This window comes from Salvelinus sp. IW2-2015, linkage group LG11, assembly GCF_002910315.2.
Source record: "Salvelinus sp. IW2-2015 linkage group LG11, ASM291031v2, whole genome shotgun sequence".
NCBI lineage: Eukaryota > Metazoa > Chordata > Actinopteri > Salmoniformes > Salmonidae > Salvelinus > Salvelinus sp. IW2-2015.
Genome location: NC_036851.1, coordinates 10,178,113 through 10,206,019, shown reverse-complemented (window position 1 = coordinate 10,206,019; position 27,907 = coordinate 10,178,113). Strand labels below are relative to the sequence as shown.

The 27,907-nt window shown below is 44.2% G+C and overlaps 1 protein-coding gene across 3 annotated transcripts; it reads right to left on the bottom strand.

Annotated features, from left to right (window-relative positions):
* Positions 1–2,734: 2,734 nt before the first annotated feature.
* LOC111969768 (RNA-binding protein 5) lies at positions 2,735–19,843 on the bottom strand. Of its 3 annotated transcripts, none has more exons than XM_023996017.3 (21): positions 19,584–19,843; positions 18,698–18,774; positions 16,239–17,934; positions 15,970–16,059; positions 15,756–15,825; positions 14,486–14,559; positions 11,082–11,156; positions 10,530–10,833; positions 10,217–10,374; positions 9,972–10,072; positions 9,821–9,890; positions 9,666–9,735; positions 9,432–9,514; positions 8,862–8,982; positions 8,648–8,745; positions 8,165–8,548; positions 7,900–8,055; positions 4,821–4,883; positions 4,345–4,647; positions 3,390–3,542; positions 2,735–3,084 (listed from the first exon to the last, which is right to left on the bottom strand). In XM_023996017.3, exons 2-21 carry the CDS (start codon positions 18,742–18,744, stop codon positions 2,992–2,994), a joined length of 4,209 nt encoding a protein of 1,402 aa, XP_023851785.1. In that variant the 5' UTR covers positions 18,745–18,774; positions 19,584–19,843; the 3' UTR covers positions 2,735–2,991. The 3 variants fall into 3 exon arrangements, with proteins under 3 accessions (XP_023851785.1, XP_023851786.1, XP_023851787.1); XM_023996018.3 differs by having other exon boundaries at positions 4,345–4,644; XM_023996019.3 differs by having other exon boundaries at positions 9,821–9,884.
* Positions 19,844–27,907: the final 8,064 nt, after the last annotated feature.

Genomic DNA, 27,907 nt, shown 5'->3' with positions numbered 1-27,907 from the left:
TTGATATTTATAGACTAGTTTGTTATGTAAGAAAAGTTGACTGGTTTGATTCCAGTGTGAATGGTGAACAGCACTTGGTGTTCAGTCTTTCAGAAAAAGTCAGACATTTGGCCCAGACGGACACTCAAGCATGAGCCTTTTCACAAAGCAGAACATGATGGACAGGGTGGTTCTCTTGTCCACAGTGAGAGGAGAGCGCCATGGCAAGCCAGAGGACAGTGATTTATGACCAGCCTATGGTGGGGCAACTCCAGGATCACTCTGCAGCTGTCAGCCTCCTGACCATGGTGGGTTACCCATGATGGAGTGTCTGTTGATCCAGCATGGCATGACCAATCATACTTTACCACCTCCACTTCTATCCGACCACACAGGAGCGATGAGGATGCTGCTCTGCCATCAGCTCTGMCATAATCAAACACTTGGCTACGTCACCATGAACAAAATAATACAGAGGGATAAGAGTTGCAATTTAAAGTATGTAAATTACTCAACCATAGCACTTTCCAAAAACAAATGTCGGACAGCAAGTCGAGTGATTTCAAGTCCAATGGCCTTTTTACTGTATATTATTGGTGGGGTTGTTTTGTTGTGTTTGTGACTATGCACTCACCCTTGCTTCCCTGCCAAGCCACAGAGCAGGGTTTAGGGAGTTGTGCTGCCTCCCTGCATGTCTGTCTCCAGACTTACAGGCTCCTCACTGTCAATGCCTCTGGTTAGAAACTGCATTAACCACTCCTTGTTGGAGCAACTTAAGAGAAAAGGAGCAGGTTGGATGGCAGACAGTAAAGTTGAGTCCAAAGTCATTTGCTGATGGGAACTGAAATCACAAAACAATGGGTTTTCCCCTGAGTGGGGAGTCATTTACTGTATCCGAGTCTGTACATTACAATGGGGTTTGCACCATATGAATCACAAACTACCTGGAAAATGTCATCTAGTCACAAATTTGATCATACTGAGCAAAAATAATGATGCAGCAATATTGTTTCCGATTTTGTTTATTCCACTGGACAGTGTCATTTTTTGCCATTCTCTGTGCTCATGATTACATTTCTGTTTAAAAAGGAAAAACCTGAAGACACTCAGCCCTCCGTGCAATAACTTTGATATCGCTGGTTTAAACTAAGAGGGAAAAAAATCCAATGGCAAAAAACTACGAAGTCAGAGCACCATCAGTGGGATTAAGCAGCCCCTACATTCAGTTGTGTTCCTCCTGTTCTGCTCTGCTTTGACTGCATGTGGCCCCTGGGGCTCCACCTTGGTCTGGTTCCTGTTGTGATCAGAGGAACTCGGAGAACACTAAACCCAGGTAATCCTCCAATTACGTAGCTAAACCCACGTGGGAGTAGAGCCCATATTCTGACACCTGCAGAGCAGGAATGGGACTTATATGAAATGTTAGAAAACACAAACATTAGGTAAATCACCTGATTCTACACTGACCCTCTGGACTCAAAACAGGATGGTTTAGTAATCCTAACCTAGACAAAACAGAAGCAAATTAATCAGGGAGGCTAAGAGAGTTTTTGTTCCTTCCCTGTATCACCAGTGCTATGGGTAATACCGATGTTTAACAAAATTGAACATCCTCATGATGTTCTGCCTCAGCATTAAGACATCCTTTTCTCATCACCTTCAACAAATCACCAAGACCAACAAGCGTAGAGATCATTGCGACAATTCCCTGTTCAAACAATGAAACATATTCCAGTTCATTGTATTATCTGAAGGGTTAACCATATAACATCATGGGAATGTCCAACACTATTCGGATTTAGTGATGGTACACATATCTAAAGAACACTGCTGCCACCCAATGGAGAGGTCCTGAATAGAATCTGTCTAACAGTCTTGTAAACCCGACCCTAGGCAACAGCAGTGAGTGAATAGGATCTGGTTTCAATGACGGRCTCTTTCGGCAACTTCGATAAGGAAAAACTATTTGTACCGGGATGGGAGTGACGTAGTTCCTGTATGCCAAACTGACATTTGATTACATACAGACGTGTTAAGCTGGAACGTTTGAAAATTATTGGAGGAAACCCGGATGTCTAGCGACTAGACAAAGTAAACCACTGCACACATTCCTAATCTAACAGTACACATAAATAAACCAGACAAGGTGATTTTTTTTTGTTTACTTAAAAATGTAAACGTGTACACATACAGAGTATTACCCAAACAAGGAAAGGAATAAGTCCATATAAAAACATCTTAAAATAAATGATGGTGTGTAGCTGGATCCAGCTGGTAGCATACAGAGATTCTACAATGGCAGATCTGGCTGCTGAGTACACGTCACAATAATACTACACATCAGCAAAACAAAGCTACATCCATAAAAAGGATTGATTAGGAGCCAGTCAAAGCCAGCTTGATGTTTGGGGTGAGTCTGTGGAGCAGTTTAGCCCCAACGCCACTGGTTCTACCTCGCTCCTGCAGTTAGTACAGCGTTGGGATAGGGATGGGTGAACGGGGCCCTCCAACAAGCACAGAAAATACTCCAGAAATGTGGAGGCCCTAGMGGTCTCCCTACAGCTCCATGGTCTCAACAGTTGAGCTGAGTGGGCAGGCCACGGCCTGATTTCTTTGCTTGGGAGTCAAAGTCCTTGTAGTACAGTGAAGTGGGTCCACCAGGTACAGTAAGAGGTGAGCTCAGTCCAAAAGCTCCGCTGGCCATGGCAAGTCCATTATGTTGACCAACACACAAGAGTGTGTGATCTTGGGTGTGTTAAGTAGAACAGAACGGTGTGCAACGTTTGATTCAACGGAAACAGCGCCCTTCTGAACGACCAGTTGAAGAATGTTGTGATTATGGTAACGGAGGAAGATTGTGTACGTTGTGCTACATTAGTTTTGCGATTTCGAAAGGTTACATCCATATTGATCAGGCCACAACCACCACCAGCAAACCTCAGACTGTTGAAGAATGGTGAGCACAAAACATACTGGAGAACTGAACGCACCCCTGGTGTTCACAGGAAGGGGTCAGTCCAGCTCTTTGAAGCGTGCGAACATGGACTTGCGCACAGCTTGTTTGTAGGTGGCATGGTTCCAGACAACAGGCTCCTTCTTCTTCCTCTGAGACAAGAGAGAGGAAACATCACAAAGAGTTAAAAAAAWWAAWAWAAAAAMCCCCACCAAGAAACCCATCTGGAGGACTACAGACAGAAAAATACAAAATGTTATAGACCAGGGCTCATCAACCCTGTTCCTGTAGAGCTACCCTCCTGTAGGTTTACGCTCCAAACCCAGTTGTAACTAGCCGGATTCAGCTCATCAACCAGCTAACTATTAGAATTAGTGCTACATTAAGGGTAGGAGTGAATACCGTCCCGTAGGTTGTTCTCCAGGAACAGAGTTGGAGGGCTGCGTTACAGACGTACCTCAACAGGTTCAGAGCCTAACCCAGGTCTCTCGCTGCCTTTGTGCATGTCCCTGGAGCCACCGGCCCAGCTATTCTGGTGTTGATGTTGGTGCTTCCTTCTCTTCTGTTCTGGGGAGCCGTTGGACTCGCCAGCACTCAGCTGTGGGACAGACTACACACAGTAATACATCAGTCATATGACATTTAAAAATAACATACTTTATTAGGATCCCCATTAGCTGACGCCACACCGACAGCTAGACATTCAAAATACCTGAAAGGTAACATTTAAAGGTCAAGGTCCATATTTCAGGGATCAGTATCTCATTAGATGTCTTATATTTTCTTAACTGCTTTTCGCTTGGGAAATATGAGTTGGTAATAGAGCTGGGCAACATGGGGGAAAAAACCATATCGCAATAAAATGACTCAATCATCATAATTAACCATAAACTGAGCGATAAATTCTTAACATGAATGTGCAGTTACTTTCTTTTATATAACCCTTAAAACTACTACTACTTTGAATGACGTAGCTACCAATTGTCCAGTTTGAAATGAAACTGAATGAGCTATTACTAACTTCACATTCCCCTAGTAAAAGGCTACTAACCGTTATTGTCGATATCAGTGAAATGTTAAAATGTCCTTGATAAAATGGTCCGTTTCACTCATTTTGGTTTATCGTCCCAGCTCTAGTAGGTAAGGAGATCCATTCAGTGACAGGTCTGTATTTAAAGGTCGATTTGTGGAGTTCTCTCCTAAGTCTGGGGGGGGGTATCAGATGACAAACTCCCCTGTCCGGTTTGTTGATTATGTCCGTTGCCAGTATATAATAATTGGCAAGCTGAGGAGGTTAGAGACTGATGCAACTATGATTTAGCTATTTGCGACTACTGGAACTGCTTTACAGCTACATATTAAATGTGTACACACTTATGTAAAAGGTGACGAAAAATCAAGCCTCCACTGACCTCTTTCTCCTGGTTCTCCAAAGCCTCCAGTTCCTTCTTTGACCTTTTGATCTTCATGTGGATCTCCATGTTTTGCTTGTGAAGGTCAGAGAGCTGCTGATGGCGCACGAGGCCGTCCTTATTGGGGAACTGTCTCCTACACAGCAGGCAGGCCATCTTCTTCCAGTCTGTTAGCTTGTCCTCCTCGTCCTGGGACTGGCTCCTAGAAACCTGAGGAGCCTCGTGCTGCACCACCTCCTCCTCCTCGTCACTGCCTGTAGCTGCGTAGTCTGATGCCAGCAGGCCCAGAGAGCCAATGGACTGCTGGGTAGAGTAGAGAGAGCAGGAAGTTCAGGAACAAGTTCACCAGGGAGTGAGGAAAACAGCCCAGACATTATGGATTGGAATCAAATTCACACCTTCTTTCCCCAGCTCACACCACAGAACATTCTAGGCATTTGGCGGTGACCGCTCATGAATCATCCAGCCAATCTCACCTTTGAGCCCTTCCCCTCTTTCTTGGGAGGAGCCATAGGCTTCTTGAAGGGGTCGTCTCCACCCTGTATGTGGAAACAGAGGAGTTACAGTAGAATCAATAAAATCATGGTAAATAAATCATGTGTAGGGCAGCTCTCGAAGTGACTCATCAGCTGTAAGCAAGAATTTCCTKTGTTCTTAAGAATTCCGCATTCTCTGTGTTGATCTTGCCAGCCCCCAAGGTCACACCTCTGAGAAGCAGTTCTGTTGTGATTATTATATCATGTAGGTCTGACATCTGATTGGAGGTTAACGGTACAGTAACGCTATTGTTCAACTCAGATTTGTAATCCAAACAACACAGATGCTTATAAAAGTGTCTTCGAGATCTCTCCCTCTCCTAGAATGCCAGTTAATGCTTTGTAACTTAAGCTTTATGCCTTGTATGCGAATCCATTCAAAGTAATTAAATACACTTGTATTTATAATTCCATTCAGACATTTCTTCATTGCCTATTACTGTAACTCAACTATGGTGTTCTTCCATATTGCTAAATAATCTTTATGGAGTCAGATAATTCATTAAAATGGGCTAATTGCATAGTCTTATTACACTACATAACCAAAAGTATATGGACATCTCATTGCAAAATCCTGGGCATTACTATGGAGTTGGTCCCCCCTTTTGCTGCTACAACAGCCTCCACTTTTCTGGGAAGGCTTCCCACTAGATGTTGGAACATGGCTGCGGGAACTTGCTTCCATTCAGCCACAAGAACATTGAGGATGGGCAATTTGGCCTGGTTTGCAGTCAGCGTTCCAATTCATCCCAAAGGCGTTCGATGGGGTTGAGGTCCGGGCTCAGTGCAGGCCAGTCAAGTTCTTCCACACCGATCTCGACAAACCATTTATGTATGGATCTCTTTATGCACCGGGCATTGTCACGCAGAAATAGGAAAGGGCCTTCCACAAACTGTTGCCACAAAGTTGGAAGCACAGAATCATCTAGAATGTCATTTTACACTGTAGCATTATGATTTCCCTTCCCTGGAACTAAAGGGCCTAGCCCAAACCATGAAAAACAGCCCCAGACCATTATTCTCCTGGTATCCGCCAAACCCAGAGTTGTCCGTTGGACTGCCAGATGAAGCGTGAATCATCTCTCCAGAGAAGGCATTTCCTCTGCTCCAGAGTCCAATGGTGGCGAGCCATACGGACGGCTGTGTGATCACTCTCTCCGTAGTCGACGTGCGTAAGACCTTTAAACAGGTCAACATTCACAAAGGCCGTGTGGCCTGACGGATTACCAGGACGTGGGCTGACCAACTGGCAGGTGTCTTCACTGACATTTTCAACATGTCCCTGWYYGAGTCTAATACCAACATGTTTCAAGCAGACCACCRTWGTCCCTGTGCCCAAGAACACTAAGGTAACCTGCCTAAATGACTACAGACCCACAGCCCTCACGTCCATAGCCATGAAGTGCTTTGAAAGGCTGGTCATGGCTCACATTAACACCATTATCCCAGAAACCCAAGATCCACACCAATTTGCATACCGCCCAAACAGATCCACAGATGATCCAATCTATATTGCACTCAACACTGCCCTTTCCCACCTGGACAAAAGGAAAACCTGTGTGAAAATGCTATTCATTGACKACAGCTCAGCGTTCAACACCATAGTGCCCTCAAAGCTCATCACTAAACTAAGGARCCTGGGACTAAACACCTCCCTCTGCAACTGGATCCTGGACTTCCTGACGGGCCGCCCCAGGTGGTGAGGGTAGGTAGCAACACATCCGCCATGCTGATCCTCAACACTGGAGCCCCTCAGGGGTGCGTGCGCAGTCCCCTCCTGTAGTCATTRTTCACCCACGACAGCGTGGCCAGGCACGACGCCAACACCATTGTTAAGTTTGCAGACGACATAACAGTGGTAGGCCTGATCACCGACAAGACAGCCTATAGGGAGGAGGTCAGAGACCTGGGTGGGTGGTGCCAGAATAACAACCTCTCCCTCAACGTGATGAAGACAAAGGAGATGATTGTGGACCACAGGAAAAGGATGACCGAGCATGCCCCCATTCTCATTGACGGGGCTGTAGTGGAGTAGGTTGAGAGCTTCAAGTTCCTTGGTGTCCACATCACCAACAAACTAGAATGGTCTAAACACACCAAGACAGTCGTAAAGAGGGCACAACAAAACCTATTCTCCCCCCAGGACAGGAGAATGAAAAGATTTGGCATAGGTCCTCAGATCCTCAAAAGGTTCAACAGCTGCAACACCGAGAGCATCCTGACTGGTTGCATCACGAGCAAAGGACATTAGACAGGTGAAAATCTTTCCTTTGGTCTGATATGTCCAAATTTGAGTGTGGTTACCACCGTGGAGCATGGAGGAGGAGATGTGATGGTGCTTTGCTGGTGACACTGATTTATTTAGTATTCAAGGCCCACTTAACCAGCATGGCTACCACAGCATTCTGCAATGATACGCCATCCCGTCTGGTTTACAATTAGTGGGACATCATTTGTTTTTTTAAAAGGACAATGACTCAACACACCTCCAGACTGTGTAAGGGCTATTTGACCAAGAAGGAGAGTGATGGAGTGCTGCATCAGATGACCTGGCCTCCACAATCATCTGACCTCAACCCAATTGAGATGGTTTGGGATGAGTTGGAACGCAGAGTAAAGGAAAAGCAGCCAACAAGTGCTCAGCATATGTGGGAACTCCTTCAAGACTGTTGGGAAAAGCATTCCTCGTGAAGCTGGTTGAAAGAATGTCAAGAGTGTGCAAAGCTGTAATCAAGACAAAGGGTGGCTACTTTGAAGAATCTCAAATTTAAAATATATTTTGATTTGGTGAACACTTTTTTGGTTACTACATGATTCCATGTGTGTTATTTCATAGTTTTGATGTCTTCACTATTATTATACAATGAAAACTTGAATGAGTAGGTCTCTCAACTTTTGACTGGTACTGTATATAAATACACTGTATACACACGTCAAATATTACTGCCCACTACACATGAAGAGTAAAAATAAACACAACAAAGCATTTGCATGCATGTAACCGTGACTCGCCACCCACCTTCCTCTCGAAGATGGCGAAGGCCGCATCAGCTGCCTTGGAGGTCTTCCTGTCGTCCAGCCCACCCACGGAGGTCTTCAGTACGGGGGACGGGCAACGGACGCTGTCCTTCTGACGGTTCTGGATCTTAGCCCAGCGCTCCATATCCTTCATGACCTGAGACAGACACATATGTATTCACCATCTATGAGGTAGTGTATTTGGGCAAGAGGATTGTTCCTATAGCTTCATTGTACATGAGTACAATGTGGTAATGTGGGTTTACTTTGACTGCGGCTAGGCTCCTGGGTTTCTCCTCTTTCTCTCCTGGTTTGTCTTTGCTGTCTTTCTTGTCGAGGATGTGAGGTGCAGTGTCCTCCTCCTCTCTCCTCTCAGGGGAAGGGTTGGGGTTAGGCATGGTGTTCAGAGCAGGTGTAGGGTTCAGGACTGGGGGAGGGTCGACGTGAGGGGTTGGCTCTGGTTTCTTTATGTCCAGTGGAGCGTCTGCTACTGGATTGGCCAGAATGGCCTGTACGTCAGGTGCCAGGGCAACACTAAATTGGGCCACGGGGGGCTGGGTGTCTGTGGAGTGTCCTCCGGGCACGGGGATGTACRTCTTGGACGCACTGTCCCAGTAAAGGTACTCCTGGGTCTGGGCATTGTAGAAATACTGCACACAGACACAGGACATGAAGCACAGACAAACAAAGAGAATCATTTACAAGAGCATGCATCAGATCATATATGAGCTGCTGTGCAGCACTCTTACCCTAGAGGCAGGGTCATAGTACAAGGTAGTTTGGGGATCGTAGTAGAACCCGGAAGTGGCATCATACAGGTAGTTAGTCACGTCAGGAGTTTCAGTAGCTAGGGAAATGAGAAGGTCAGTTATTGCAAGAGCATGACAAGATGAGACTGATAAAATGCCTGTCTATTCACATTCTTTCCCCTGATGTCAGAGGGGCATTATTGCTTGGCCTTACCGTAGCTGTAGCCGTCAGTGCTATGGTCTCCTGTAGCTGCCATTACTCCAGCAGAGGAGACCTGGGGGTGCAGAGYCTGTTGGTAGGGAACAACTAATGGAGGTTCGCCATAGCCACCTCCCTGGGATGTGGGAGAGGGAAACATCGGTTACCTGGGCATTTCACACTGACACTCACTCAGGCGTTTCCTCTGTTTAAACTGTCAATCATTATCAACGCTTCAAGTATGTAMAGGACACGCATGGTATACACTGTYCAATGAAACGCTTACTTGCAGGTTCCATCGACAATGCAACAACAATAAGAAATAATGAAAGATAAGAATAGAAAACAAAAAGTAAACGGCAGTCGAATGGAATAAACATTTTAGCATAAGTATAATACAGGAAGGCACAATTTCTAGTCAAATATTTACACGTGTTTTGGGGAAGAGGAGGGCGCAAGTGTTATTATTGCTAAATACTGCACAATTTAAAGACAAAGGGTCTGGTAGCAGCAATGTGTGTGTGTAGCATGAACGGATGCGTGTGTCTTCACTTTAGAATAAAGTTGGTTATAATAGTATCTCACCTGAGCCATGCTGGAGTTCAAGTGAGAGACAGATGAATGGGAGTGAGGGATGTCTAAGCTCATGGGCCCACCCAAACGGTCTCCTAGGTCAAAAAATTAYAAGAAGATGGATTCTTACAGATCATTTTGGACTCAACATTACCTGATGATTGAAGCATGTTGAGCTGAAAAATGCATGTGCAAATCCTCAGGCAGAATAGTGTTTGAATGTGGATACTGAGAGAGAGGACTTACCTTGCATGTTAGGTGGGGGAGCTCCTGATGGCTGCTTGTGAGGTTGGGATGAACTGTAGTACTGCTGCGGCTGGAATTAGGGCACAAAAACATGTTCAGTTTTCTAACCAACACACAAACTCAAAACCCAAAATGATAGCAAAACCCTAACTTACCTCCATCATACTGGCCTCAGGTGGGAACCCCAGGAGAGAAGTGTTGGATTTATCAAACTCTCTTCTGTAGCTAGCAGGAGAAGACACCATCAAATCCTCAGTAGTGCACTGAAATCTGTGGCTACATGATATAACATGCTACARAACTCACTTTTGATTCTTCAAAGGCTTGGCGACCTCGGCGTAAACCCGGACCCCGTCGATAGAGAGAGGCCTGGGCTTGGTGAGCAGGTCAACTAGACGGGTCACTTGCTAGGATGGAAAAAAGGCCACGTCATGACATCCATTAAGCGGGGTACAACTCAGACATTTCAAATCCACATATCAGGTGGAAATGGGAATGTGATAAACCATGACAAAGTGCCCAATTGACATGTTATGGCAGCTATGTGATACCTCATGAGAGTCCATGTCAATGAAGCAGAAGCATTTGGCACCCGGGGGTTTGCCTCTAACCAGACGGACGTTCCTCTCATCCAGGTAGGCGAAGGGGTCCAGGGCTTTCAGGATGGTCTCCACTGTTGTGGTGGGCTTCACATTCTTTATGATCATGGCTGAAGGGCAAAAGAGGGGAGAACAAGCACACTGATCTATAAACTCGGGAGCTATAATACCACATTGAGTTAACAGTTATCCATAGACAAACAAATGTATTATTATCCAGTCACACCTCAAACCAACTATCCCAATATTGCCCAATAATACTCACTCTTGCTCTCCTTAAAGATGGGGTCCAGCTGATGAGGGCCAGGAGCTTGGCGAGGGGGATTCCGGCTGGCCCAGGACTCTGCCTGCTGCTCAGCCTCTTGCTGTCTGAGCTGCTGGTCCACCTGCTGCTGCCAGGCCTCTGGGGTGAGGTCTGAGCTGCGCTGCCACGAGCCCTGCTGAGACAGGGGGTCCACTGGGGCCTTGGCCTGTGAGCCATTCTGGCCGTAGTGGTCACTCTTGGCCTTGTTGACCAGGAGCTGGCCCGGGTTTGGCAGCAGGGGTTCCTGGGCCGGAGGGCCTGGTTCCTAACACAGCGAGAGGAGCCACATCAATTACTTAGTGGCAGTTGTCTTAACCTACAGCTTAACATAAGGAATACAGACAAAACAACTCTACCATGCATACAAATCTTGGGGTAAATACCACCAAGCATAAAAATACCTATGCTACTAGCATTTTAAAAATAAGAAAAGGTCTATGGACCAATGTAAAGGGAATGAATAAATCACTGCCATCCACAGCAGGCCCTTCCTGTGTGATATACAACACTTACTTGAGCTTCCTTGACACCTCTGTCCGGCTGGACGTATCTCATGAGAGCCGTTTTAGTGCCAACCATCAGCGATCCCTGAAAAACAGGAAGAGAGTTCGCTAGATCCAAACTGAGTAATCTGCTTCCTTGCCAACCAAGTGACACAATTCTAAATGTTCAAAGAGAACAGACTCCCATCATGCACTGTGGCAGGTTAAGTCCTCCTCAGTGGAGAGGGTAGTAGGACAAACATAGTTCTGACAGAAATATGGAAGCCATGTCGACCAATACCTTCCAAAGAACTTCCTCCATGCAATCGCATTACTGTTTCCCAGGAGGTAATTCAACCTTTTATGTACAGTACTATCAAAAGCGGAGATTATGAATTTCATATCACTCGTTTTACTAGATAAAGATACAAATCTATATTCTTTGACAGTGCAGGACTCAAATTTGTACTTCAAAAATGTGAAATTCAATAGACCATTGTGTTGGCAGTGCATTGTAAATGTATGACACTAATCTGCCTAAAAGCATGACTGTGCTGGATCTGACATGCATGCTGTTGGTTTAAAGACCCAAAAAATAAAAAATAAAATCGCAGATTTAACATAATCTCAGGTTTAACTAATATAGTGCATTCGGAAAGTATTCAGACCTCTGGACATTTTCCACATTTCGTTACAGCCTTACTCAAATGGATTAAATAGTTTCCCCCCCCTCATCAATCTACACACAATACCGCATAATGACAAAGCAAACAGGTTTTTTGAAATTTTTGCAAATGTATTAACTGAAATATCACATTTACATAAGTATTCAGACCCTTTACCCAGTACTTCGTGGAAGCCCCTTTGGCAGCGATTACAGCCTTGAGTCTTCTTGGGTATGACTCTACAAACTTTGCACACCTGTATTTGGGGAGTTTCTCCAATTCTTCTCTGCGGATCCTCTCAAGCTCTCAGGTTGGATGGGGAACGTTGCTGCACAGCTATTTTCAGGTCTCTCCAGAGACAGGGTTCGATAGGGTTCAAGTCCGGGCTCTGGCTGATCCACTCAAGGACATTCAGAGACTTGTCCCGAAGCCCCTCCTGCGTTGTCTTGGCTGTGTGCTTAAGGTCATTGTYCTGTTGGAAGGTGAACCTTTACTCCAGTCTGAGGTCCTGAGCGCTCTGGAGCAGGTATTCATCAAGTAGCTCTCTGTACTTTGCTCCGTTCATCTTTCCCTCGATCCTGACTAATCTCCCAGCTCCTGCCGCTGAAAAATTCAATTGCGAGTCTCATAGCAAAGGGTGTGAATAATACTAAAAAAAAAAATCTAAAAACCTGTAATAGCTTTGTCATTATGGGGTAGGGTGTAGATTGAGGAGGAAAAACATTAATTTAATCAAGGGGTCTATACTTTCCGAATGCACTGCAAGTACATCTAAAATGGTAAGTGGCAGTTATATCTACAATAACCCCACTTGCCGAGACAATACTTCAACCGTTTTATTGCTGCTGATGGGTAAAAAGATACAGCCGAATTCATTAAACAATTGAGAGGAAATGCATGTCTTTAAAATCTTATGTAACCAAATGATTTTTACAAAATCCAAAACCATTCTACCATCCAGCTACCCAATTAGTAAATTAACATAGAGGATAGATCAAAGGAACATGTAACACCTGTCACTGATTCTGCATCGTTCCAGCCTTGATCAGAGCCAGATATGACTCTAGCCTTGATGATTGTCTGTTGCTTAACATTGTAGTGCGTCATGAGTCCATCAATATGGGTACAAGATTCGGCCAATATGGTTGGGAGAATATGAGTCACCTATACTGGTGGAGTGCACCACTGACATTGACCTGTGCTAAAATGGCTAAAAACCAACCAATGCAGGCTTCTGATACTCTACATGAACCTATACCAATTTGACCAAAAGGAAGGCCTCACAGTCCCCAAAAGGAAAAAGTGAGCAAAGAACTGTGGTCAAGAGAAAAGACTTCAAGTGTCAAGTGAACGGGTGTCGAGCAGATTTACACTTGTATTTAGCAGACAAGAGTGGATCTGATGTGGAGGACGCATTTAGGCACAGAGTCTACCATTCAGCACCGCGAAAGAATACCATGGTTGCTGCACAGCTCTCCATGTGTAAAGAAAGAAGAATGGAATAGAACATTACTGTCGACTTGAGAACAAGGAATGAGCAAAACCCCCAACAAACAGTCAGAGTATTTTAGAATGTAGTACCCCAAAGTAATTGGGGTAAAGTTGTGCTTGTAGATAGCCAAAGGTTAAGGCAAGATATTGCCAGAAAGGTATAAGTCAACAGGGCACAGCAGTCTGAAGGGCAGAGATCAACTTTCCAATATTGCCACCCAAAAAAAAAAGCAACTCTCGTATTTTTAAATTCTGTGCAAAAATGAGAACAAAACAAACCCTAAGATGKACTTGAACACTAGCGCAGAAATGGCTGCCTTACTCGCCTTGACATTGCTACCTAACAATGAAAAAAAGAGATCACTAAAAGAAAACCAATCCAACTTAGGACTTCGATGGACAGAGGACCAAGAATGCAGGAACAAGACATTATGTAGCATGCCTATGGGCCTAGACATACACTGAGTGAACAAAACATTAAAAACACCTTCCTAATATAGAGTTGCACCATCCTCTTTTGTCCTCAGAACAGCCTTAATATGTCAGGAATGGACTCTACAAGGTGTCTAAAGTGTTCCACAGGGATGCTGGCCCATGTTGACTCCAATGCTTCCCACAGCTGTGCCAAGTTAGCGGGATGTCCTTTGAGTGGTGGACCAGTCGTGATACACATGGGAAACTGTTGAGCGTGAAAAACCGAGTAGCGCTGCGGTTCTTGACAAACCGGTGCGCCTGGCACCTACTACCACACCCCGTTCAAAGACATTTAAATATTGTGTCTTGCCCATTCACCCTCTGAATGACACATACACAATCCATGTCTCAACTGTCTCAAGGCTGTAAAATCCTTCTTTAACCTGTGTCCTCCCATTTATCTACACTGATTGAAGTGGATTTAAAAAGTAACATCAATAAGGGTTCATAACTTTCACCTGGATTCACCTGGTCAGTCTGTAATGGAAAGAGCAGGTGTTCTTAATGTTTTGTACACTCAGTGTACAATGCACCAGACACACGCCTACTCGACCTCGTATTATTGAACTATTATGAAAAGTGGAATTTTTCCCAAAAAGCTATTCTCAGCATCCTTGAACCTACACCAACAGTGTAAATTCACACACCCACACGTAGGGAGTAACTACGACAAATGATCCCAAACAATAACCAACCCTGCTCCCACCTCTCCCTCCCCTAACCCTTATAAAATGCCAGCCCCCCCAGCCCAAGCCTTCTTCCTGCCCGAAGGCACAGCCGACGTAGAGAGACGAGGATGGGCCACCTGGTTGGATTCCATGAAGTGGACTGCATCCTCGAGGTTTAAAAACTCCACATAGGCCGTATCGTAGCTGTAACCTGGGGACAGCATTTGAAATACAGATGGGTTTGAGTTAGTCAATGCCAGTAAGGACAGCAGTTCATGAGCACATCACGAAAGGAGATCACATTCAGCATTTTTGTGGTGATGGTGGTGCATTTAGATGACTACATGGGGAGGGGGGGGATAGAACATTGTCCTAATTATTCATGTTGAGACATGTATGCCAATGTCTCCACTAATACAGTAAGTACGTTTGCAGCACAACATGCATTTTAGTCATTTATCTTGCATTTGAGTTGTCAATGTTGTCCGTATTTACTTGCCGGTACCGACATCTTTTCCTAATCCAACTATGGACTGAACGTTGTCTCTAAACATCCTGCCAAGTATGCCAACTATAGCTTCATTTCCATAAAGGGACGTTCCTGCAAGCATAAAGGTATGACCTATGTGCTACTAAGGCATAGGCTTACGGTGTATGAAAGACACTCTTTAACATGAAACATAGGCTATGCCATTGATGAATTGTCTTGCTGCCATATCTAAACTTTGTCATTTCAGAAACATGGTATTGTAGCGTCTCAGGGATCTGAAATGTAACGCCTTACATTGCATGAGCTCAGCCCTTTTCAACTGAACACAGTTTAAACTCAACTTGCAGCATTTATTAATGTGATGTTCTTTGGTAAGCATGTGAATGAACAGTTGGGAGTAGATGGCTGAAGCAGTCCTACAATCAAATCATTGAAAAAACTTTTGGTCTAAGCTGAATGATGAGAAACGCAACCCCAAGAACCAGAAGTCTCAGCAAAACACTTAGAGTGGTCTGTAATACAGGCTTGCTGTCTACATTCGTTTATAATCAATGGTTTATTTAAAAAAAGGAAATAGTGTATAATGAAACAAATGGTGTGTACGCAAGAAATGCTTGTCACATGAACTGTTGTGACAGATAGTCACTGTCAAAGATGGCTTCGTTGAGGATGAAAGCTTCTACAAAATGTTTTGAACGTGTTCCTACATCATCAGGAATGAAAAACTCTAATGGATAAATACTAAGAAAACCTGGCTGTTGAACTGATGCGCGACTGCATCAAGATCGAGAACACCGGAGGCAACAAAGACACTTTGAAAAGCGTATATGAGTCGTATAGGGAAATAGCGAAACAATTCGTAGGAGATTTGAGATACTGTTCGAGTTGAGCATGTGCACACAGGGACTTTGTCTCACCTGGCACAACATTCTTTATCTTCATGCCCTGCATTGGGACACCATCACGGACTGCAAAGGCACCAAGAATCTGCAAGAGAGTGAAATATTGTTAGGCATTAACCTTTAATAAAACACACACTTATAGGTCTATAACTAAAAACTTTCATCTTCTAACTAGATGATTTTACGCAATCAGAAAAGTCAAAAGCAAAATGTCTGATTTGATTCCTACCTGTTCCATTGTGGCTGTCTTAGGAATTCCAGTGATGCAAATTGTATGAGTAACCTTGTCCTTCACAGTCGCACTCCTGTAATCCTGATCCTTTGGTTGACAGTTCAGATTTAAATAACAGGTTAAAGCAATTGAAAAAAAAAGAATCACATAAATGACAAAGGGGAACACTCAAACAGATTTGTAAATTTGTATGGAATTTGGTTTGGATGCAAAAWTTTTGTTTTGCATTTTCTATGGGGTTTAGTCTATACATTTGCTTTACTAACCTGGGAACCAGAGTCATTGAATTTGGGAGTCTGGACTGGTTTGGATTCCTTTAGAACTTCGTTAGGTACTTGCAGCTCCTCAGGTTTGTGGTAAAAGACTCTCCCTGTGCCTGTTCTGTAGTCAATGTCCCTGTAGTCCTGGTCTTTGCCTTGGAAGTCTGGCCCTGGAACCAGCTTATCCCTCTCTGGGCCTTGTTCAAGCAATGCATCCTTCGGCCCTTTGAAACTAGTGTTACCTTTTGGCCCCTGGCCCAGTGGAGTTGGTGGAGTCTTCTCTAAGAGATATGGGGGCCTGTCCATCTCTAAGAGGTATGGGGGTCTGTCACCTCGATTTGGTACATTTTGATTCTGCTTGGGATCTCTGTCTCCAGGCCAGCGCTTGCTGTTATTCTCTCTGTTCGGGGTGTTTGGCAGGAGCCCAGGACCCATGGGTGGAAAGGGAGGGTACTGGGTACCTCTACGGCCAAAGGATGGCAAATCCATGACAGGAAAATCTGGGGGGGGCTTTTTATCCCAGTCCTGGGAACCTGGAGCTTCTCTCTCGGTGTGAGGAAAGCCAAAGGGAGGCCCATCCTTTTTCCCTGGGAATTCTGTGGATGGTCTGTCTTTTTCTTTAAAGATTGGTGGCTCTCCAAGAAGACCGCCCCTTCTGGACATTGGAGGGAATCGCTGTCCCTGAACATCTATGTTGAAAGGAGGAAGACCTCTGGTCATAGGAGATGGAAGACTGTCCTTCATTTTTCGGTTCTTCCACTCCTCTGCAAGCGACACCTCTTCCATTTCTGGAAAGTCTCTAAGAGTGCCTTTTGGATCTTTACCCATAAACTTGGGTCTGTTTGGCCCACCAAGATCTGGAGGGCAACCAGGACTTCCCCTGACATCCATTGGCGCACCTTCACTGTCGCCAAATCTTACAGGAGATCTGTCCCTTCCTCTGTATTCAGCCTGGGGTCCAACGCGGTTTCTGAAGTCCAGATCAGACTCAAATCTTCTCCTTGGATTCAACGACGAAGCACCCCTCCTGTCGAAGTTCATCATTCCCCTGTCCGAGTCCCGTGGAGGCATGTCCATATTAAACCCATCAATGTCATCCATGCCCATCGGGGGCCTGTCAATATGAGGCCTGTCTCTATCACGCATGTCTCTGAACCCCTCATTTCTACCCATAGGCTCAATGGAAAATCCTCCACGCCTTCCATCCATATTGGGATTGTTGAAACCTGGCATATCCTTGCGGAACATCTCCCCATCTCTCATATCTATAAATCTGTCATTTGGCTCTCGTAGATCTCGTGGTGGCATGCCTCTCCCTCCCATGCCTGGGCCTGGCCCCTTGAAACCACCACTACCTGCTGCATTTAGCAGCTTGTCTCGGATTGCCATTTCATACTGCCTTCGGAGGCCGAAGTCTGATTCCTCCCCAGGTCTCCCCAGGAAATCCCTGGGTGGTTCTCCTCTCCCTCGTATGTCAAGCGGTTCCATAACATGGCCCCGCATATCAGACGGACCCCGCATATCAGACGGACCCCKCATATCAGACGGACCCCTCATATCAGACGGACAATCCATCCTCCTCATGTCCATACGAGGCCCCCGATCCTGTGGCCCCCTGGGACCCATGTTCATCCCATTTCGACCCCTGAAATTGGGCATAGCTCCACCTCGGTCCCCAAACATTTCTCCACGATTGCCCCCTCTGGAACAAAAAAAATGGTGGTATGTTTTTTGTGTCGGTACAATTAATTATGCAAGAAATAGCCATGATATAATAAGCATATCAAAGTAAACTTGGAGCCACGTGATGTAGTGGGAGGACCACACACCATATCGACTCAGGAAACCAAGCAAATTATTAGGTTACAGATGAAATAAGTTATGAAGAACTTCACAGGTTGGTTAAAGTGCACTCTGAAAAGCTTGATGCTCATTTCCAAATATAGAGCGTCTTATTCTGGTGACATGATGATCCATGCTTGACAAATAAACATTCTCACTCTTATCCATAATAATTTCATGTAGACTAGCCTACGCGCACTGTATCTGCAAGCTGTTGACTAGAGAGCACATGCCAAGACCAGAATAGGCACATTTGCTATTTAACGCAACAGTTTCTGACAAAACTATCGGTAGAGTTGAAAATGAGGTGGAAACACATTGAACTTTAGATTCTWATTCAGTATTTGAAAACTAAAATGTACATTGCGTGCACTAAATCCTCAAGCACTGATTTGTATCTGCAAGAAGTCTGTTTGGTGGAAACACTACTGGTGGCTTTTAGAATATTTGCATGAAAATCTATTGCCAATTGGATAGCATCCTAGTTACTGACAAACATTTTCAATTAAGCACCTCTTTCAAATCAAGCAACCAATGAAAATAACTTGAAACGTTATTGTTCCTCATCTCATATGACTATAAAAACAGCTCTGTGGATACTGCCATTACCACCGTCTGCTTACCGAAAGGGTGGTCCCGCTTGTGGTCCTCTCCTGGGTCCGTCCCACATATTTCTCCAAACTTCAATCACCAAATTTATCTGACAGAGTAAAACGTTTTCATGTTAAATCGCAGACAGTAGCTTGACTCAATGCAGTGTTACTTACCTTCAGTATAACAATGAACTACAGGGGCTTGATAAGCATCTATAAYGAGCAAATTCAAGGAAATAAATTACTACCAGTGTACCGTTTACAAAGGAAGATGGCATTGACACAATAGTCGGTATCACCATTCTTTACCATCGTATGTTGTGCCAAGGAATGGGTTAGCTAGCAATGTGACATTATGTTATTCCCTAGCTAGGCCTTACACATGTTAACTAGCTAGCTAAATTAAGTTAGTAGATAACGTTAGTTACTTTCAGTCAATATTTCCTCCACTATTTGTGGTACAGTTGAAGCTAGCTAACTATCAAGTATTTTGATAAACAATCAAGGTACACTCTGGCGTGCATTACAAGGCCAGATACGCTAATGACGACGTTTCAGTTAGCTAGCCGTGCTGGCGACATTTTCTAAGTAGCTAAAGTCAGAGATACTGTGTATAATGACGAGAAAGTCTTGTCCCATAGGCGGGAAAGCAGACCAGGCAGTCTGCTTATCGTGGAAAGACTTTGAAGGAAGTAAACCCTCTCGCTTCGCCGTTCCTCTCTGTTGTCAGGTAGCTAGCTGCCTCCACCGGATTGGTTTTCAAGCTACTAACGTTAGCGAGCTAATATCCTGGCAGGTAAGCGTCGATTTTCAAAATGTACGCGAGGTTATGTTTTTATTTGATGATAAAGGTTGATATGAACAGAAATAACCATATTTAATCAATTTMTAAGTATTTATAATAGGAGACGCTCACCTTATATTTGTTCTGAGATCTTCAATCAATCGGGAAGAAAATGGAGACCGGAGGTTTTAAAGAGTGGTATCCAGGGAGGGGTAATATTTTGGTGGGATTTGTAGTCCTCTGGCAATATGTACTACACTATCCACTGAGACGATAGGTCTGTTCGACATTGCAGTTGGACTGATCTACAAAGCACCTTGCATCATAAATAGCGACTCATTATTATTTGAGGGTCAGTCAGTCACAATTTAYCCATGATACAACACGGTTTTGATGCTCTCGAACACGGCCAGTGGGCGAGTTCCAGATCGACTAACGGCTTGAGTTGGCCCTCCATCGCATGCTGCCTGCCTCGGCCTCCCCTGGACAACTTTTAGAGATCCCTGTTTTTCTACAGTCAAAAGACTGCAATATCCACAAGGCTGTTGACAACCAAAGCAAACATACGAGTATTTGTTAAATGACTAAACTGTAAATGTAGATATACGTGTGAACAACAGGACATAGAGACTGATAGAGAACTCGTCTTTGTATCTGTGACAGCATGGGCAGCACCATTAAGGCTATCGCCATTTAAAGTAGTCTGTTTTCTTCTTCTTCATTGGCTGATTGCTGCCAACTCATAGGAATCAAGTTTTAATGTCACATACACAAGTACAGTGAAATGCCTTTCTTGGAAACTCAAAACCCAACAATGCAATAATCAATAACAATGTTTTACTAGAAAAAAAACACAGGAAATGAGAATAGGAAATATGAAATACACAATAAAGTAAGTAAGTAAGTAACCATACTATATACAATTTACAATTTTACAATTGTTTACTGTAACTATTCCCCAGGTCGTTGCTGCAAATGAGAACGTGTTCTCAGTCAACTTACCTGGTAAAATAACGGATAAATAAATAAAATAAAATACAGGAAATATTTAAAAAGTCAGTTCCAATACCATATATATACATATATATATATATACTCTTGACATGTTTATGTTTAGGGGATAGATCAGCTTTAATATTGCAAATGGGTTGTAGCTTCTGTCAATGTAACTCTGCATAATTTCCCATCCCCCAAATATTTTTKKGTAAATATATACAGTACCAGTCAAAACTTTGGATACACCTACTCATTCAAGGGTTTTTCTTTATTTTTCACTATTTTCTACATTGTAGAATAATAGTGAAGACATCAAAACTATGAAGGAACACATATGGAATCATGTAGTAATCATAAATGTTTTAAACCTTTCAAAATATATTTTAGATTTTAGATTCTTCAAAGTAGCTACCATTTACCTTGATGGCAGCTTTGCATACTCTWKACATTCTCTAAACCAGCTTCACCTGGAATGCTTTTCYAACAGTCTTGAAGGAGTTCCCACATATATGCTGAGCACTTATTGGCTGATTGTCCTTCGCTAAAATCCCAAACCATCTGAATTGGGTTGAGGTCGGGTGATTGTGGAGGCCAGGTCATCTGATACAGCACTCCATCACTCTCCTTCTTGGTCAAATAGGCCTTACACAGCCTGGAGGTGTGTTGGGTCATTGTCCTGTTGAAAAACAAATGATAGTCTTACTAATCGCAAACCAGATGAGATGGTGTATCGCTGCAGAATGCTGTGGTAGCCATGCTGGTTAGGTGTGCCTTGAACTCCAAATAAATCACAGACAGTGTCACCAGCAAAGCACGCCCACACCATCACACCTCCTCCTCCATGCTTCACGGTGGGAATCACACATGCAGAGATCATCTGTTCACCTACTCTGCGTCTCACAGACACGGTTGGAACCAAAAAATCTCAAATTTGGATACATCAGACCAAAGGACAGATTTCCAACGGTCTGATGTCCATTGCTCATGTTTATTGGCTCAAGCATGTCTCTTATTATTATTGGTGTCCTTTAGTAGTGGTTTCTTTGCAGCAATTCGACCATGGAGTCCTGATTTTCCTCTGAACAGCTGATGTTGAGATGTGCCTGTTACTTGAACTTTGTGAAGCATTTATTTGGGCTGCCATTTCTGGTAACTCTAATGAACTTCTCCTCTGTAGCAGAGGTAACTCTGGGTCTTCCATTCCTGTAGCGGTCCTCATGAGAGCCAGTTTCATCATAGCGCTTGATGGTTTTTGTGACTGCCTTCGAAGAAACTTTAAAAGTTCTTGAAATTTTCCATAATGACTGACCTTCATGTCTTGAAGTAATGATGGACTGTCGTTTCTCTTTGCTTATCTGAGCTGTTCTTGCCATAATATGGACTTGGTCTTTTACCAAATAGAGCTATCTTCTGTATACCACCCTACCTTGTCACAACACAACTGATTGGCTCAACCACATTAAGAAGGAAAGAAATTCYGCAAATTAACATTTAAGAAGGCATACCAGTTAATTGAAATGCATTCCAGATGACTACTTCAKGAAGCTGGTTGAGAGAATGCCAAGCGTGTGCAAAGCTGTCATAAAGGCAAAGGGTGGCTWTTTGAAGAATCTCAAATATGAAATAGATTTTGATTTGTTTAACACTTTTTTGGTTACTACCTGATTCCATATGTGTTATTTCATAGTTTTGGGGGGGATGCAAATAGTCTGGGTAGCCATTTGATTAGCTGTTCAGGAGTCTTATGACTTGAGGGTAGAACCTATTTAGGAGCCTCTTGGACCTAGACTTGGCACTCCGGTACTGCTTGCTGTGCGGTAGCAGAGAAAACAGTCTATGACTAGTGTGGCTGGAATCTTTGACAATTTTTAGGGCACTCCTCTGACACCGCCTGATATAGAGGTCCTGGGTGGCAGGAAGCTTGGCCCCAGTGATGTACTKGGTCGTACGCGCTACCCTCTGTAGTGCCTTGCGGTCGAAGGCCGAGCAGTTTACATACCAGGCAGTGATGCAACCCGTCAGGATGCTCTTGATGSTGCAGCTGTAAAACCTTTTGAGGATCTGAGGACCCATGCCAAATGTTTTCAGTCTCCAGAGGGGGAATAGGTTTTGTTGTGCCCTCGTCACGACTGTCTTGGTTTGCTTGGACCATGATAGTTTGTTGATGATGTGGACGCTAAGGAACTTGAAGCTCTCAACCTGCTCCACTACAGCCCCGTCGATGAGAATGAGGGCGTGCTCGGTMCTCCTTTACCTGTAGTCCACAATCATCTCTTTTGTCTTCATCATGTTGAGGGAGAGGTTGTTGTCCTGGCATCACACAATCAGGTCTGACCTCCTCCGTATAGGCTGTCTCATCGTTGTCGGTGAGCAGGCCTACCACTGTTGTGTCATCATCAGCAAACTTAATGATGGTGTTGGAGTCATGCCTGGCCGTGCAGTCATGAGTGAACAGGGAGTACAGGAGGGGGCTGAACACGCACCCCTGAGGGGCCCCCGTGTTGAGGATCAGCGTTGTGGATGTGTTGTTACCTACCCTTACCACCTGGTGTCGGCCCATCAGGAAGTCCAGGATCCAGTTGCAGAGGGCGGTGTTTAGTCCCAGCGTCCTTAGCTTAGTGATGAGCTTTGAGGGCACTATGGTGTTGAACACTGAGCTATGGTCAATGAAGAGCATTMTCACATAGGTKTTCCTTTTGTCCAGTTGTGAAAAGGCAGTGTGGAGTGCAATAGAGATTGGATCATATGTGGATCTTTTGGTGTGGTATGCAAATAGGAGTGGGTCTAGTGTTTCTGGGATAATGGTGTTGATGTGAGCCATGACCAGCCTTTCAAAGCATTTCATGGCTACAGACGTGAGTGCTACGGGTCGGTAGTCATTTAGGCAGGTTGCCTTCGTGTTCTTGGGCACATGGACTATGGTGGTCTGCTTGAAACATGTTGGTTTTACAGACTCAGACAGAGAGAGGTTGAAAATGTCAGTGAAGACACTTGCCAGTTGGTCAGCGCATGCTCGGAGTACCCGTCCTCGTAATCCGTCAGGCCCTGCGACCTTGTGAATGTTGACCTCTGAATATCTTACTCACATCGGCTGTGGAGAGCGTGATCACACAGTCGTCCAGAACAGCTGMTGCTCTCATGCATGTTTCAGTGTTACTTGCCTCGTAGCGAGCATAGAAGTTATTTACCTCGTAWGGTAGGCTCGTGTCACTGGGCAGCTCTCGGCTGTGCTTTCCTTTGTAGTCTGTAATAGTTTTCAAGCCCTGCCACATCTGATGAGCGTCGGGGGCCAGTGTAGTAAGATTCAATCTTAGCCCTGTACTGACGCTTTGCCTGTTTGATGGTTCGTCGACGGGGGCATAGCGGGATTCTTATWAGCTTCTGGGTTAGGGTCCTGCTCCTTGAAAGCGGCAGCTCTACCCTTTAGCTCAGTGCGAATGTTGCCTTCCGGTTGGGGTATGTACGTACAGTTACTGTGGGGATGACGTTCTCGATGCGCTTATTGATAAAGCCAGTGACTGATGTTGTGTACTCCTCAATGCCATCGGAAGAATCCCGGAACATATTCCAGTCTGTGCTAGCAAAGCAGTCCTGTAGTTTAGGATCTGCTTCATCTGACCACTTTTTTATAGACCGAGACACTGGTGCTTCCTGCTTTAATTTTAGCTAGTAAACAGAATCAGAAGGATAGAATTATGGTCAGATTTGCCAAATGGAGGGCGAGGGAGAGCATTATACGCGTCTCTGTGTGTGGAGTAAAGGTGGTCTAGAATTGTTTTTCCTCTGGTTGCAGATTTAACATGCTGATAGAAATTCGGTAAAACTGATTTAAGTTTCCCTGCATTAAAGTCCCTGGCCACTAGGAGCGCCGCCTCTGGATGAGTGTTTTCCTGTTTGCTTATGGTGGTATACAGCTCATTGAGCGCAGTTTTAGTGCCAGCATCGGTCTGTGGTGGTATGTAGACAGCTACGAAAAATACAGATGAAAACTCTCTCGGTAGATAGTGTGGTCTACATCTTATCATGAGATACTCTACCTCAGGCGAGCAAAACCTCAAGACTTCCTTAGATATCGTGCACCAGCTGTTGTTCACATATATGCACAGGCCCCCGCCTCGTGTCTTACCAGAGGCTGCTGTTCTGTCCTACCGATGGAGTGTATAACCCGCCAGCTGTATGTTCTTACTATCGTCGTTCAGCCACGACTCGGTGAAACATAAGATATTACAGTTTTTAATGTCCCGTTGGTACGATATTCGTGCTTTCAGCTCGTCCCATTTATTCTCCAGCGATTGAACATTAGCTAGCAGGTAGGAAGSCAAGGGCAGATTAACCACTCGTCGCCTGATCCTCACAAGGCACCTGGATCTTTTCCCACAAGATCTCAATTTCCTTCTCCAGCGAATCACGGGGATCTGGGCCTGGTCGGGTGTCTGTAGTAGTGTATCCCTCATTGAAGAAGAACTGTTCGTCCAGTTTGAGGTGAGAAATCACACTTCTGATGTCCAGACGCTCTTTTCAGTCATAAGAGACGGTAGCAGCAACATTATGTACTAAACAACAAACAAGACGAGACGACAAGACGGCAGCTCTACTCCGGCGCCATTCTGTCATCTTTGACTCGATCCTGACTAGTCTCCCAGTCCCCACCATGTTCCACCGTAGGGATGGTGTCAGGTTTCCTCCAGACGTGACGCTTGACATTTAGGCCAAAGAGTTCAATCTTTTGGGTTTCATCAGACCAGAGAATCTTGTTTCTCATGGTCTGAGAATCTTTAGGTGCCTTTTGGCAAACTCCAAGCGGGCCTTTTACTGAGGAGTAGCTTCCGTCTGGCCACTCTACCATAAAGGCCTGATTGGTGGAGTGCTGCAGAGATGGTTGTCCTTCTGGAAGGTTCTCCCATCTCCACAGAGGAACTCTAGAGCTCTGTCAGAGTGCCATTGGATTCTTGGTGTGACACATGTGTGACATAACTCCACCAATCCTATTTATGATATAATTTACAAAGATTCTGCCGTTAGTTTTTTAAATCAATTAGTATATTTTATTTTAACCGCAATATTTGTTGTATTATTTGTTCTGTCTTTTCTGGTGGATTAAACTGAAATTGCAACCAACTTTCCATGGCTTGTTTTACAAACAGCGATATTTTGGAAATTCTTTCATTTTCAAATATCCGAAAGTGAGAGGTTGTAATCTGAATAAAGGGAAAAAGGCCATTGTGGAACATGGGTTGAGAGATTCTTACTAATTTGCTAGAGAACCAGTTCGGAATTAAGCATTTTGTATGACTGATGACTCTAGTGAGAGGTCTAATGCTTTAATATGTAATCATTTCTGCCCTCCAAATTCATATTCAATATATAAATAGGCCCTTTTAATTTTGTCTGGCATTCCAAATAAAATTGAATATGTTTTGCTGATATAATTTAAAAAACAGGTCGCTAGGTGTAGGAAAGACCATAATCAAATAGGTAAACTGGGATATGACTAAAGAGTTAATCAGAGTTATTTTTCCACAAATAGACAGGTATTTTCCATTCCATGGCAGCAAGAGCTTATCTATTTTTGCTAACTTTCTATAAAAATGTATTGTAGTGAGATCCTTTCTTTCTTCACCGTCAGACCATTTTATTGGTAAACTACACGGTAATGTAAACGTTTTTTATTTTTTGTGATCCAATAGGTAATATAGAACACGTATCATAATTTGGTTTTAATCCAGAGAGGTTAGAAAAACTATCTAGATCCTCTATGAAGCTGTGGAGGGATCCAAATTGTGGATTTAAAAAGACCATGGTGCTTGCCTACGGAGCTGTGAGGGGAACGGCACCTCCGTACCTTCAGGCTCTGATCAGGCCCTACACCCAAACAAGGGCACTGCGTTCATCCACCTCTGGCCTGCTCGCCTCCCTACCTCTGAGGAAGTACAGTTCCCGCTCAGCCCAGTCAAAACTGTTCGCTGCTCTGGCACCCCAATGGTGGAACAAACTCCCTCACGACGCCAGGTCAGCGGAGTCAATCACCACCTTCCGGAGACACTTGAAACCCCACCTCTTTAAGGAATACCTAGGATAAAGTAATCCTCCTAACCCCACCCCTCCCCCTTAAAAGAGTTAGATGCACTATTGTAAAGTGGTTGTTCCACTGGATATCATAAGGTGAATGCACCAATTTGTACGTCGCTCTGGATAAGAGCGTCTGCTAAATGACTTAAATGTAAATGTAAATGTAATAATGTAGGGAGTTCATGCAAAGGATTGTTACCTCTAACCAGGATTGCCATTACAAAAAAAAGATTTTTGGCAGGCAATTATTATTTTAGCAAGCAATTATTGTGATCCCTCCTGTATTGTCCCTAACATCACTACTCCCTAGCAACAGATGTGGGATACATACACACAGACACACACACACACACACACCCATACACACTCAACTCCTTTTCCTTACAAACTAACAAACCATAAACTCAGATGCTCAATAGTTTTTCCATTCCTGAGCCCAACTCAAGAAAGGAATTGATTTAAGAATGCATATACAGTTGCAGCTGTTTGAGAAGGCATGCAAAATTGACATAAATGGGGGATATTTGATTAATTAACCATTGTCAAGTCCTAGATGAGATCAGATACACCCCCTTCCCCTATCAATACCATATTTACATGTGCAGGGATACTGGAGTGATGGAGGTAGATATGTATAGGGGTAAGTGGACTAGGCAACAGGATATAAGATACAGTAGCATCAGTTTGTATGTGAGTGGGTGTGCAGGTACGTAGAGTCAGTATAAATCTATGTGCATATTATGTTTGAGTGCAAATGATGGAGTGAGTGTTTGTGTGTTGGAGTGACAATGTATGTGAGTGTGTAGGGCCCTATGAGTGTGCTTAGAAATAGTGCAAGTGTCACGTGTGCTCCCTCTCCGGCCTCTAGGTCACCAGGCTGCTCGTTATGGCGCGCACCTATCACCATCGTTATGCGCATCAGCGCATTATGACACTCACCTGGACTCCATCACCTCCTTGATTACATGCCCTTTATATGTCACTCCCTTTGGTTTCTTCCCCAGTCGTCATTGTTTCTGTTTCTGTATCAGGTTGGTGCTCTGTTCGTGTTTTCTTGTTTTGTATTATGTTACGTTTATTTATTAAACCACTCACTCCCTGAACTTGCTTCCCGACTCTCAGTGCACGTCGTTACAGCAAGGATGGAAATAAAGGTAAATAAAGAGGTTACTCAGGCAGTCCGTGTAGCTATTTTGTTAGCTATTTATCAGTCGTATTGCTTGGGGATAGAAGCTGTTCAAGAGCGTCTTGGTGTCAGACTTGATGCACCAGTACCTCTTGCCATGCGGCGGCAGAGAAAATTGTCTATGGCTTGGGTGGTTGGACTCTGCCGATTTTCCGGGCCTTCTTTTCAGACCGCCTGATATAGAGGTCCTGGATGGAAAGGAGCT